This window comes from Dermochelys coriacea, chromosome 20 (assembly GCF_009764565.3).
Source record: "Dermochelys coriacea isolate rDerCor1 chromosome 20, rDerCor1.pri.v4, whole genome shotgun sequence".
In the NCBI taxonomy this organism is placed as follows: domain Eukaryota; kingdom Metazoa; phylum Chordata; order Testudines; family Dermochelyidae; genus Dermochelys; species Dermochelys coriacea.
The window spans coordinates 1,527,111-1,540,439 of NC_050087.2; the positions used below are offsets into that span (position 1 = coordinate 1,527,111).

The 13,329-nt window shown below is 64.2% G+C and overlaps 1 protein-coding gene across 1 annotated transcript in view; it reads right to left on the reverse strand.

Moving 5' to 3' along the window:
* The window catches only part of KMT2D (lysine methyltransferase 2D), a 46,998-nt gene extending 34,835 nt beyond the window's left edge, over nucleotides 1-12,163 (reverse strand). Inside the window, exons 1-11 of the mRNA XM_038378462.2 lie at nucleotides 11,454-12,163; nucleotides 5,963-6,041; nucleotides 4,970-5,087; nucleotides 4,369-4,586; nucleotides 3,944-4,053; nucleotides 3,072-3,234; nucleotides 2,325-2,490; nucleotides 1,948-2,062; nucleotides 1,348-1,493; nucleotides 902-1,038; nucleotides 219-338 (exon numbers count right to left, since the gene is read on the reverse strand). Coding sequence (XP_038234390.1) covers nucleotides 219-338; nucleotides 902-1,038; nucleotides 1,348-1,493; nucleotides 1,948-2,062; nucleotides 2,325-2,490; nucleotides 3,072-3,234; nucleotides 3,944-4,053; nucleotides 4,369-4,586; nucleotides 4,970-5,087; nucleotides 5,963-6,011 — 1,342 coding nt within the window. The 5' untranslated portion in view covers nucleotides 6,012-6,041; nucleotides 11,454-12,163. The remainder of the gene's footprint in view (nucleotides 1-218; nucleotides 339-901; nucleotides 1,039-1,347; nucleotides 1,494-1,947; nucleotides 2,063-2,324; nucleotides 2,491-3,071; nucleotides 3,235-3,943; nucleotides 4,054-4,368; nucleotides 4,587-4,969; nucleotides 5,088-5,962; nucleotides 6,042-11,453) is intronic.
* Nucleotides 12,164-13,329: the final 1,166 nt, after the last annotated feature.

Sequence of the window (13,329 nt, forward strand, 5' to 3'; positions counted from 1 at the left end):
GTCACTCTCATGGGGGCGCAGAACACTCAGGCCCCGGCGCGGGGCAGCACCCGGAGGGTTAATAGCACCTCACTTCATTGGGCAGTTCGGAGCCTCCCAAGCAAAGAGCCCAACTCCCAGAATGCTCTGGGGCGGCCTCGGCCCGCTGTCCCCTCCCCCCAGATGACGGCAGAGCTGGCAGACCCGCCCCCAGGGGTGTTCGTGGTGCACCCCCTCACCTGGCGAGTCTGGGGGCAGGGCTGGCGGTTCAGGGGCCGTCTCGGGGGCTGTCGGCTCCGTCACCTCATCCTTGGCAGGTGCTGCCGGGCCTGGCGCCTCCTCCGGCTCCAGAGCGGGACCTGGGGGACAGGACGGCTGGTTGGGGGGGCAGGAGGGGGAGCCCCCGAGCCCCCTGCCTCGCCCACCCCCCGGGTCAGCAGGCCCAACTGCAGCGTCCAGCAACCGCAGGCCAAGCAGCGCCACCTAGTGCCTCCTGGCAGGCAGCACAGGGCCACTGGGCTCTGCCTGGGCTCCCACCCCACCCCACCCTTTGGGGACGGGGGCGCAGCCTGGGGGACACTCAACACAACACCCCACCTGTCCACGTTCCCTGGGCTCTCCCAAGCTCCAGCCTCTTGGCAGGGCCACCCAGACAAAGGCAAATACGACTGCTGGCTTATAGAGGGAGAGAAACTGAGGCACGGGGTGGAGGGACTGGCTCAAGGTCACGCAGCAGGTCAGTGCTGGAGCTGGGAACAGACGCCAGGACCGTTGGCTCTCACCAGAGGGAGCCTTCCTCCCAGCCAGTGGTGAGGAGGCAGGTGGAAACTCCTGGCACCAAGGGGTAATTCTCACAGGCCCACGCTGGGGCCAGGGCACCCCCAATGCTGTGGGGCCGGCGTGGGGCAGGGCATGCGCTCACCTAGTGGTTTGGCTTCACACCCTGAGGGCATCTCTTCCTGGGGCACGGCCCCATCCAGCTGCGGGTGTTTCTGCTGCCCTTGACACGCCAGGCAGGCGGAACCCCCTGCCGCATCACTGCAATCCGGGGGCAAGGGCCTGGGGGGGATGAGCCACATGAGGAGTGTCTGAGAGCCCCTGACCCACCCGGCTGGCCAGAGATGCTGGAGAAGGAGGGATCCTCCCCTCTCCCCTGGCCCCTACACCTAGGCTGCAGCTAGAACACACCCTGGACCCCCGAACACCCACCCAGTGGTGCCCACGGCCCCTCCCCCGGTACTCGCAGCACTGGGCTCAGCAGCTTATAACGGGAGGGAGAGCGCTATCTGGCACGGCCAGGCCCAGACCTTCCTGCCCCCCCGGCAGGGACCCCCATGCAGGTACCAGGGGACCCCCTTTGCAACTCACTTCTGGCAGCACCACGCGGCATCAGTGCCTCCCGCCGTGCTCCGGTGCCGCTGGCACCCTTCACACACCGAGTAGTTCTCATACCAGTGGCACCCAGGGTCAAGCGCTGCTGGCCGCAACCCACAGTCGGAGCACACCCGGCAGTTCTGCAGGGAGACAGACAATCAGCGGGGCAGGCTGGCACAGGGGGCAGAGAATGGGACATGGGGCCTTCCCCCTCTAGGAATGCTGGCTTTGATCTGGTCCCAGGGGAGGAGACTGGCTGGCTCAGTGGGGTGGGGAATGGGGCATTTCCCCTCTGGGTGGCCCCAGCTCTGACCTGGCCCCAGGACTGGAGTGGGGGACTGGCTGGCTAAGGGTCGGTGCTATGCAGGGATCTCTTCCCCTTGGATTATGGGGGCTGTGGGCCTGGAAAAGCCTGGGGGTCCCTGTCCTTCTCCCTGGGGACTCCGGCCGGGGGCGCTGGCATCAGGTGAAGCAAAGCAGGGCTGGCTCCGTGGGATGAGCTGCCAGGGCCCCAGAGCAGATGCTGCCCTGGCAGTCAGCCGGGCCTGGCCTCCCCGGGGCACTCCCTGCAGGCGAAGCAGGTGTGGAGCCCACCTTGCACTTCCAGGAGTCCGTGGGAAGGCTCTCGATGGCCGGCTTCAGGCAGAACGTATGGTAGCCCTTATCACAGGCCTCGCACACCAGCATCATGGAGTCCGCACCGGGCTGTCTGCAGGGAAGACGCTGCCCTCAGACAAGCCCCGGGCCCCTCATGGACCAAGTGCCGCCACCCCAGCCTCCCCACAGAGAGGAGCACCGCTCAGGATAGAACCCAGGAGTCCTGGCTCCCAGCTCTGCCCCCGCTCTAATCCACTCCCCTCCCAGAGCTGGGGATAGAACCCAGGAGTCCTGGCTCCCAGCTCCCCCCGCCCCCAGACCAGGAAGGTTGGTGCGGGTCACACAGTGCCCATGCCCAGGGTTTTGCCACCTACCTGCATGTTTGGCAGACTTTGCACTCGGGGCACTGCCAGCCAGAGCGCTTGCGTGGCGTGACGGGGACGTCCAGGCAGGTGCCATGGTAGTGCAGCCCACAACTGGTGCAGAAGAGCAGGTCGCGCAGGTCCCCCGGCCCGTCGCACACCATGCACCGCGAATCCTCTGGGCGTGGGGGACAGGGAGTCAGGGAAACGAGCCCTCCTGCACCAACACTGCCCGATGCCCAGGCTCTTCCCCCCTGCCCAAAGCCCTGTTCCACAGCCCCTGCCCACAACCCCTGTGTGTGCTCTGCCCACCCCCTAGGGCGTCCCCTGGCCAGCAGCATCCTCAGCCCCTGCCCCAAGGATCTCACAGAACCTCACCGACATCCACTTGGACCCCCAGCTCTACCACCACAGCAGTGACAGGTCCAGGAAGAGAACCCAGGAGTCCTGGCTCCTGGGCCCGTCCCACCCACTCTAACCACTAGACCCCATTCACCTACCTGAGTCCTGGCTCCCAGCCCCCTGCTCTTACCACTAGACCCCATTCCCCAATCTGAGCCAGGGATAGAACCCAGGAGTCCTGGCTCCCAGCCCCCTGCTCTTACCACTAGACCCCATTCCCCCTAGCCCCTTAAGGTTCCCATTAGCCCCTCCAAAACTCCACCAACCAAGCGGCAGAGGTGCGCCCAAGCAGCCCCTGTTCCTGCCCTTCCTCACGTCCCACAGCACCCGCTGCCCAGGGCCCCTGGCGGCACCTACCCATCTGCACCGCCTCGACCACGTGCTCCGGGCACAGGAGCTGCAGGGTTTTCATGGACTGGAAGGAGCCGCTGGCCGCCGCGCACGGGAAGTGGTAGTGCCGCGGACACCCCTCTGAGTGGCACTGAATGGTAGCACCCATCCTCCGACAGTGTTCACATTTCTGAAAGCAGCAGGGACCCCAGCTCGGGTTAGAGACGCGGCTGGACGGACGCTGTCGCAGCTTGGCTCCTCCGGGGCAATCCCCGAGAGCCCCCAGCCCCCATATGCAGCCACCTCTGGGGTAGGGTGCAGCACCTGCTTAACAGCTACGAAGCAACATGAGGCAAGGATCCCTCAACTGGGGTTGGGATGCAGCCATCCCTGGGGTGGGGCACGGCAGCTGCTCACACAGGGATCTCTCACTCAGCACAGATACGCAGAGACCCCCCCCAGGGGGAGCAGGGCAGCTGATTAACAGCCTGGCAGTTTAAGACAGGAAGTGAAGGAGAAGCCCATAGCCAGGCAAAGCCTGTGGGTGGGAAATCAGGGAGGTGAATGCAAACACTCCTTGGTTGTTTGTCCAGGAGGCCAGGGTTTGTGCAAGAGCCCCGGGGCAGGGCCTTGCTTGAACACCTCTTCTGGAGGGCGGCGTCTGTGGCAGCACTGGGACCCCAGGGCTGGCAGGGGGGAATGTCCCCCACTCCCCCCTTCGAGCCCCAGACCTTCCTCAGAGTATCCCCTCCCAGGGGAGGCACTGGGTCGATTCTGCTTAGGCAGACACCCCACAGCAGCGCAGCCCAAGGCGTCGCCTACCCAACCACAGCCGCCCCAATGCCAGGGGGCCTGCAGGCCCTCCCTCCCCCTCCCATTTGCTTGCCCCTCCCCCTCACCTGCAAGATCCCTGAGAAAACAGCTTTGCCCACGTCGCTCAGCCCGGCTCCGGCCTGCAGCTGCACCCCCACCGACCAGGCCGCACACCAGTGGTGGGCCCAGCAGTGCCCTGCGAGGGGAGGCAAGGGGTTAATGGGAGGAGGGGGTCAGGGTAGGAGCCCCCCCCCCGGCTCTCCTTCTCCAGAACTCTGCCCAGCGGGTGGGGAGCCCTCCCCTGAGCTATCTCAGGGCCCCACAGGGGGGGACAAAGCACCTGAAAAGGAAGGAGACGCCCGAGGTCCACAGCAGCCTTTGCACTTGTGTCCCTGGGCTGGGGGAGCATGGGCAGAATGAGGGGGTGAGAGAGCCTAGGGCTGGGGGGGCAGGGGTAGCAGCGGCACCAGCAGGCCTCGCAGAAGGAAGACGCTCGCCCCACGCTGCTCACCTGTTGGCTCGAAGAGCTCTCCTGGTGACACCCCCTCCGCGAAGCCGATCAGGGACAGGTCGTCCCCAGGGGCCCGAGTCTCGCCAGGGCCCCTCCCGTCCGGCAGCTCGGAGAGACGTTTGTTCCAGTCGGGCACCGGCTCGAAGCGCTGGAGCTCCCGCTGCCCATGCAAGCTCCACTCGCCGCAGTTGCAGAGGGCGCAACGCCTGGGCAGGGCACTGGGGCAGAGACGAGAGCAGAGTCAGTGGGGGCAGGGCAGGGGGCTCCCAGAAACACACTCCCCTCTCCCCTCCACGAAACTACCCTCTCCGCCACCCCAGTCACCTCCCCTCCCAACCCCTCCAATGTTCCCTGGCACCCATGTCTCCTTCCCGTCCCTGGGGGGCAGAGAGCATCCCCTGGGCTTTTGGGTCCCAGCACCAATCAGGCAGCTCCATTTGGCTTCCCTACAAGACAGGGGATCGGGGGCCTGAGCTCCAGGCTGGGCCCCTCGGGGGCATCACTTGAGTGGGACGGACCCACTCCCCTCATCTGCTCCCTGCCTTATATCACAGCACCCAACTCCTGGCTCTCAGCATTGCAGATGTCCCACAACACTCACCCACAGGCCTGGGGAGACTCCTTGGCTTCCGGCTCCAGGGCAGTGGGGGCCCCTTCCGGCGGCTTCAGGGGTTCTCCTTCTGCGCCACCCCGCTCTTCCGAAGACGCGCCCCCGTCAGCTGCAACAGGGGAGCTGCCCCATCAGGGTCCCAGCAGCGGAGGTGCCCAACCCCCATGACACAGATCCCCCTCCCGACACCCCCACAGGCACAACTCCTGCCACAAACTGGGCCATGGCTCAGCATGGCCCTTCTGTTTTCAGGGCACCAAGTGCATCCCTCTCACCCAGCAGAAGCCATTCCACTGGGGGATCCCTGTAACTCCACAGCACTCTGCACCAGGCGGCTGCCTGTCGTTCCCCCTTCAGCCATGGCAGCTCCCCGGGATGCACCACGGGGCCCCTAACAGGACAGTGTAATGTCTAGTGAGCCACCTGCTTCACCAGCCATGTCCCTGACATGTCGTGGATCATTCATCCATCAGCTCCCTCCAGGCCCTTCGCCCACGGCTCACCGCTGCCCCTGGCTACTGGGCTGGGCCACTTTCAGACCCATTGCTCTGATGGAGAAACTGAGGCACTGGCCCAAGATCAAACAAGACAGCTGGGGATAGAACCCAGAAGTCCTGGCTCCCAGCCCCCCAACTCTAACCTTTCAACCCCACTCTTTAGGGGAAGGAGTTTCAGGTAAGCCGGAGCCACATAGGAGCTGGCAATTCCCATGTACCAATGTCCCAAAACTCCAGGTAAAATGCGGCCAATTTGGCTGTTTCTGTGGGATGGAAGGGAGGACGTGTGGCCCCAAAACTCAACACCCCAGAGGGGTGCGACTCCGTCTGGTCAGGCATGGGCCATACTCCTGTGCCATGCCACGCTGCAGCCCTTGGCAATGGCTCGAGGCAGCCAACAGCCTCCAGGCCAGGCGGCTCCGGCAGAGCTGCAATGGATGCCCCCAGCAAGTCCCCATCCGGCTCCACCCCCCTGCCCCAGACTCACCTGGCACCTCACAGTCTTTGGCCTGGCTGGGCGGTTTCCGATCATCCATCCCGTCTCCTGCCGTCCCTCCCTGAGAGACCTGCAGCCGGGGAGGAGGGGACATGTCAGCTCATTAACACCGGCCATGGCCTCACCCACCATGCCCTTCGTCTGCCCCCAGCTCCAACCTAACCCCAGCCCTCCTCCCATTGGCACACCAGACCCTCAGCCGCTGGCACAGATCCTGTGCTGTGAGATGGAGCCACTTGCCCCAGCCCTGAAGAGCAGCCATAGGTGACGCTCCCACCAGACAGCCGCTCAAGTGGGGTAGGTCTCAGCCCAGCTCCCTGCAGGAAAGAGCCCATGTTACAGAAACCAGCCCCACAGCCTCCAGCAGGCCAGGAACCTCTAGCCAACCCCCCTCCCTGCTCCCACCCCACAGGGGTCAGCTCACAACCACCTGCAAACCCCAAGGCCTGCCTGGGGCAGTGCCAGCCCTACAAGCCTGGAGTCTGCAGTTCTCTGCTTAGCTAGAGCCGGTGCAGCCAGGGCAGAGACATGACAGGCTTCCCAGCCACAAACATGGCCCCGACCCCTTCACTCGCCTGCCAAGAGACAGCGGGGCTGTCCCCCACCCCCACTGGGGCATCGTCGGTGCCAGACAAGGCCCAGAGAGACCCCCGTATGTGTACTGAGCCCTGCTAAACTCATGGTGCCCACTGGGCTCATCACATAATACCCACGCCCCATCAGAACCAACCCTGTGCATCAGCAGTCGGGCCATGGAGAGTACGCTCCTCTCCCACCCCAGGGGAGGCTCTGCAGGGCCAGGCTGGCGGGGCAGCTGGAGGCAGGACTCCGTCACCAGGGCGGTCAGACAGGCCCCTGCCAGCACCACAATAACAACCAGCATGCGCCCCACGGAGGGTCTGTTCTGGGGAGGTCTGGCCAGATCCCAGGCTTGTGCTAAAGTAAGCAAGGCGAGGGAAACTGGGGGGGGGGGGGAATCCCAGCATGCTTTGCTCCGAGCACACATTTCACAGGACCCTTGTTCCAACCGGACAGGCCTCCCACACTCCGAACCCCCTGCCTGGTCCCACTACCCCAGCTGCCCGCTTCTCCTGAAATGCTACCCAAGGATAAACTGAACTGGGCCAGCTGCAGCCTGCACCCAGGTGCATGGTGGGAGATGTAGTTCTGCCAGCTTGCCGCAGACATGGGCCCAAGAACAAGAAGGGGTCAGCGCAGATTATCTGGCGCAGGGTGTTTGCAGGTGAGGCCGGCGGCATCTGTATGGACAAACCTCAATTAGAGCCACCGCAGGTGGTAGCAGCCAGCTTCCTTCCCAGCACAGCCCGCAGGAATGGGCACCCCCAGACGCCAGCTGGCTCATGGGTTCAGGGGGGCCAGGCATTGCTGAGAAGCAGCTGGGGGCACCAGGCGATGCCACCTTACCCAGCACACTGCAGGGTCCATGCAACCGCTGGGTGAAGCCCAAAGCCCAGGGTGTGAGGACGCGCTCAGGGCCCCTGGGTTCCATCCCTTGTCACTGTGTGATCTTGGACAAGCTTCCACCGCTCCGTGCCTCAATTTCCCCATCAGCGTTGCATGCTGATGCTGATCTCCCCGGCACAGTCACTAATGAGCTAGTCAGATCAGAGGGCAGCGTTTGTTTGACCTTGCCCCAGGCGCACAGACTCTCGTAAGAAGTGAAAGGGGATTGTTCCCTGCGAGCAGCCAGGGTTTGAAGTGTTGGCCTGAAGACAGAGCTTCCTGGGGCAAAGTCCCCCAGGGATAATGGCAGAAGGGGAAGAGCACGCCCCCAAAAACATCCCAAGCTGCTCTGCACTGGTCTCCCATCTAGGCAGTGATCAGCCCTGACCATGCTTAGCTTCTGAGATCCACTGAGCCCTCAGCTGGGGCTGGCTGCATGGACAGACCACCTGGGAGCTCCAGGAGATGGGGGGAGACATCACCTCCCCCACGTCCCAGACAGGTCTTCTTGCCCCTGGCCCTGGAGTAGCTGGCCCCAGGCACTATCAGAGATGGGGCACTGGGCTAGATAGCTCCAATCTGCTGGAGCCGGCCCTCTCACAACCCTGAGGGATACTCTGTGCCACCTCCCCAGCCCAGCACCCTTGGGAGGAGGGGCACCTGCAGGTGGAGTGGGCCACGAACCTTCTGACCCCGACATGGCCTTTGCCCCCGGACTCCTGGCAAACCAAGCGCAGCTTTACCCAACCCACGCTGGGCATCGCCAGCCATGATGGTGGGAGAGGATGAGAACTAGGTCAAAGTATGGGGCTGGAGGGCTCCCCGCACCCGCCCAGAGACAGCAGCTCCCACGTTAGCACGCTCCAGCTGCCATGTCTGCATCTCATGGGAAGCAGTATGGCCTAGTGTTCAGAGTAGGAGATTTGTCTGGGGTCTCTCCCCGGTTCTGGGAGGGGAACGGGGTCTGGTGGGTTAGAGCCGGGTGGGCTGGGAGCCAGGACTCCTGGGTTCTCTCCCCAGCTCTGGGAGGGGTCTTGTGGCTGGAGCAGGGGGGCTGGGAGCTGGAACACCTGGATTCCGTTTTGACTCCCTTTGTGACCTTGGGCCAGTCACTTCTCAGCACCTCAGTCTCCTCCTCACTGCAGAAAGTGGGTAGATGGGGCATGACCTGGCGAGCTGCCAAGCCACCTCCACTCCCCACTGACCCCAGCAGGACCCAAGGGGCACTCAGCCCCCCAGAGCCAAGCCAGGCACTCGCCAGTTGCTTTGAGGTCCCCTAAAAGATAGCCTCTGGAGAAAATGCCAGGTGAGACGGAACTGATGGCACGAGAGGTGGGACAAGGACAAGGGAGCCTTACTCCAGACTGGCAGGGCCCAGGTATACCCCTGCCAGCATCACCAACTTCTCGCTGGTGCCACCGTGGTCAGCAACGGACCTTCCCAGAAAACCTGGGCTGAGAACGAGACCTCTCGGCGCCATGGGGGGCAGGGAGAAAATGGACCGAACAATCGCCAGTCGTTTCTCTGTCTGATGCAAAAGACCTCGAGGTCTCAGCAAGCAAAATCAGTGCAGACAAATACCTTGGGCCCTGATCCCACAGGCAGATCCCTGTGGGCAGATCCCAGCATCCACAGCAGCTCAGCACGGGGGCAAGGGCTCAGCCCGCATGGAGCCAATTGCGGAAGGAGGGCCATATAGACAACCCCCCTCTGAACCCTACACTGAAGGGCCTACTAGCCAAAAACCCAAACCTTCAAAATTCCCAGAGACAGTTTTCATTCCCGAGCAGCAGGACTTGCCACAACAACGAAGTTCTAGATTAAGAGACAATTGGGGCTGCTCCAAGCTGGTGCCAAAACTGAAATGTTTTCAAGGGATTGTGTCAGGGCAGTTTTCCTGTGACCCCCTCAGAGCATCACCTTCTCCCACAGGGGTAGCATTCTAGTGCATGCTCCATAGGCCAGGGCAGGGGACTGTAATTTCATTGTATCACTGGGCCTCACCCCAAGGGGCTTTCTGTGTTTTGTTTTTAATTAGGCCCTGCAACACCTCACCCTAAAAAGACCATATCCGAGATGGGGCCCCAGACTCCTTCACAACACAGAAAAATAGCTCATGGGAGATGCACAGCCACACAACCACACAGGGTGAAGGCCCTGGATGGAGCCAGGACTCCTGTGTTCTAATGGCAGCTCCAGGGGAGTGTTGTCAAGTGGTTGGAGCAAGGGCCTGGGCATCTGGTCAGCAAAATAGAGACATGAGGAGCCTGCCCACGAGAACAGGATTTAGGTAAAGACAGACCCAATAACAGGGTGTAGGTGGATTGTGACAGCAGAGACACAAAACACTGCAGCCTGACCAGACCCGACACATGATCCCTTCCCTCCGACCCCTGCTCTGTCGGCGTAAACGCAGAGTAACAATGCCAGCAGAGCTGCTCCCGCTTTCCACTAGCGGGATGCAGATCAGAACCTGGCCTGTTGCAGTTTTAACCTGGTATTAATTTAAGCAGCACATAGTGTCTTTTTATATTGACTGGGGAGGTCCGGGGGATTGCCTTTGAGCCCCGCCTCTGGAGGCGAGCAGAACGCACGGCCCAGCTCCAGCCCTGACACCACAGTCCTTGCAACTCCTGGCTGTTTATAGGGGGGCAGATCCAGCATAACTCCCGCTACGTGCCCTGCCCTGCCCACCCAACCCCCACCCCACTATCCTCTCTTCCCCATGTGATAGGAGAGGCCGCGGGAGGCTGGAGGTGGCACCCATGGGAAACAGCTAGACCGCCAGCACATACAGGGAGTGCAACAGGTGCAGCCCAGCCCCTCCTGAGAGCAAAGACAGAGAAAGTGTTTGTGGATTTGCTGGGGAAGAGGGTCCCCCCGCCACCCTCTCATTCACGATTCCACCACACCAGGGAAGCTCAGACAGGAGCCGGATTTAACTGGGGGGATAGACGCAGAATCTGGGCCCCACAGTCTTCGGGGTTTGATGCCGGTGACGGGGGAGGGGTGGGAACTGCCTACCCAGGGCTGCTGGTTCTGTTCCCCTGAAGCTCAGGGATCAGAAACGGTGCTGGGGAACAAAAGCCTGGAAAGCCACATTTCTGCCTGGGAAAGGGGGTAGAAATAAGCAAGAGCTCTCTCCCGCCCCCCCCCCCCCCAAATCCCACCACTTTCTGTTTGAGCAAATCTCCTAGGGCTCCCTGCTAATCCGCTGGAGATTACACTCAGCCCAGGATAGCATACAGCCACCTAGGCCGCACTGAGGGTCACTCTATTTCTAGGGGGAACCACCCCCCAGTGTACACTTCCTAGTCAAGGGGCAGTGTGAGGAATTTAGGGGGGAGCAGCCGGGGGGAGCCCCATTCCCTCACCCCCAGTATGTTTACAGGAAGCAGTGGGGAGAACACAGCCAACAGCCTCGAAAAGGCAGGAGGGAAGGGGAAGGGAGTGAGCAGAGTTAACCCCCCCCACACACCAAATACCCCCCTGCACCCCCCCTTCAGGCCAGGGGTCAGCCCCTCTTCACAGGCTCCAAATGCAGCAGAATTTGGGGGGCGATACAGAGAGGCCTTGCCCCATGGAGAGAAAGCTCAAACTAGGCCTAGGATCAGGGATTGTACATAACAAAAAGCTCCCCCCAGGCCCCCCTGCAAAAAACAAACACCCCCCCCATACCCCCTCACCCTCCTCCTACCCGCACCACACCCCAATCTCCCCCCCTCCCCCGCCGAGATCCACCACTGTGCAAAGGGATCCCCAACTTAACCGGGACCCTGGGTGGGGGGTGAGCCGCGGAACCCCGCACCGCCCCCCAATTCCTCCGGAAGCCGCAGGGGGGTCTGGGGGGCTGCGCCCCGCGGGGGGGCGGCGCTCGAACCGCTCCCGGCTCGGCGCAGAGGCCTAAGAGCAGACGCTATTTCCAGTTTGCTCCGCTCGCTTCCTCTCCGCCCCCCCCAGCCCCGGGCCCCCCGCACCCCGGGGAGAGGGGGCGACAGGCCGAGGGGGTCCCACTTACCGCGTTACAAGGCCGTCCAGAAACCCGCAGCCAGCGCCAGCCGCCGGCGGGCGGCCGCGGAGAACATTGTCCACGAAATAATTAAAACGCAGCCCCCCCAACACAGGAGGGGGGGTCGGATTCCCCCCCCAAAAAATAAAGCGTCACCCGAAGCGGAATTCGGTGGTGTGGAAACGCGGCTAGCTCCAAATCCGGGGTCACGCCGGGGGGAGGGGGGCAAGGGCCCAGCCCTCCTCGGCGGGGGGCGGGGGGCTGCGCTGCCGCGGCCCCCTCGGGGCGCCCCCCAGCCCGCGCGAGCGGGGCGCCGGACCCGGGGCAGACACAAAGGGAGCTGCTCCGCCGTCGCCTTTGATCCGCATCCGACGGAGCCGGGCCTGGCCGCTCCCTCCGGGGGGGTGGGGGGGCGGACCGAGCCCGGCCCGGGGGGGGGCTGGCGGCGGCGGCGGGGGGGGGGCTAGGAAGTTTCTCGCCCCGGGGGAAGCGAGCGCCCGCCGCGGGCCTGGCTACATTGTAACCGCCCCGGAAACGGACACGCAGCAGCCGGGGACCCCCCGCGCCGGCCCGGGGCGGCAGGACTGGGGGGGGAGTGGGGGGGTGTGAAGTCCCCTCCCCCCTCTCGTGGCCGGCCCCCCGGCTCCTGCTGAGGGGGGAGTTCAAAGGGGCAAGGCGGGCGGCCCCCCTCCCGCCGCCGCCCCCGCCCCCGCCGCCGCCGCCGCCGCCGCCCGGGCCTCAGGGAGCGGAGCGGAAAGTGCCCGCCGAGGCCGCCATTTTCGGAGGGGAAAGTAGTTCTGCTGGGCCCCCCCCGCCAGGGGAGGGGGGATCCCGCGTGGGGCCCGGCCCCGGCCCCGGCCCCGGCCGCTGCCCCGGGGGCGGCCCCGCCCGGGCGGGCTGGCTCGGGACGGGAGCGGAGGGGGGGCTCCACACCGGCCCCCTTCGCGGGGGGGAGGGGGGGCGAGGCTCTATTTTTTGTGTTGGGCCCGGGCGGAGGGACACGCTCACGCAGCCGCGCCGCTTGGAAGGGAGGGGGATGTGACGGTACGGAACCGCAGCGCACGCTCGCCGGGATCCCTCCGCGCGGGTTAACCCTGCCCTGCCCGGGCCGGCCGGTGGCGAGCACGTGGGCCTGCGCCCCCTCCCTGCACGGAGCATGGGGGCCAAGGGCGCCTCGCCCCCCGGGGCCCCGCAGCGTGCAGAGATGGGTCCCGGGTGGGGGCTGGTTAGCGCCCCCCCCGCGCCGGGCTGGGTGCAATACCCCTGCACAGCCCAGGGGGACGCCCTGCCTTCGGCACATGGCTGCGGACGCTGCAGACCCACAGCGCCCCCAGCGGTAGGAGCCCGCCCCCTTGTCAGCTCTGCCCGCCGGGTGCCGCTTTCCCTTGCCCCCGCCCCGGGGTAATCCCCTGCCCCATGGGGGGCCCCTCTGCTCGCCTTGTGCTGTTCAGAGCCCGGCCTCGTGCTCCCACGCAGGCGCTGGCACGGGAGCCTTTGGAACAGGCGTGCCCCATAGGACGGAGACTGGGGTCAAGCCCGGGGGGGGCAGGAGATTTGTCCGTCCGGGCACGTCTCACTGTCTGTGAGCTGGGTTCTGTTCCCAGCTTGCTGTGTGAGCTCAGGAAAGCCGCTGTGCCGATCCGTGCCTCAGTTTCCCCACTTGTAAAACAGGGGACAGGGCCCCTGCAGAAGGGTGACGTGGCTTCTTTGGTGAATGTCTGTACTACACAAACAAGGCGGGTGAGGTGATATCTTTTATTGGATCAGCTTCTGTGGGTGAAAGAGGCAAGCTTTCGAGCTGCTGGGATCTCTCCTTCAGATCCGGAGCAGGGAGAGAACAGAGTTTCCGCTGTGCCAAAAGCCCCAGCCCCTACCACGCCAGACG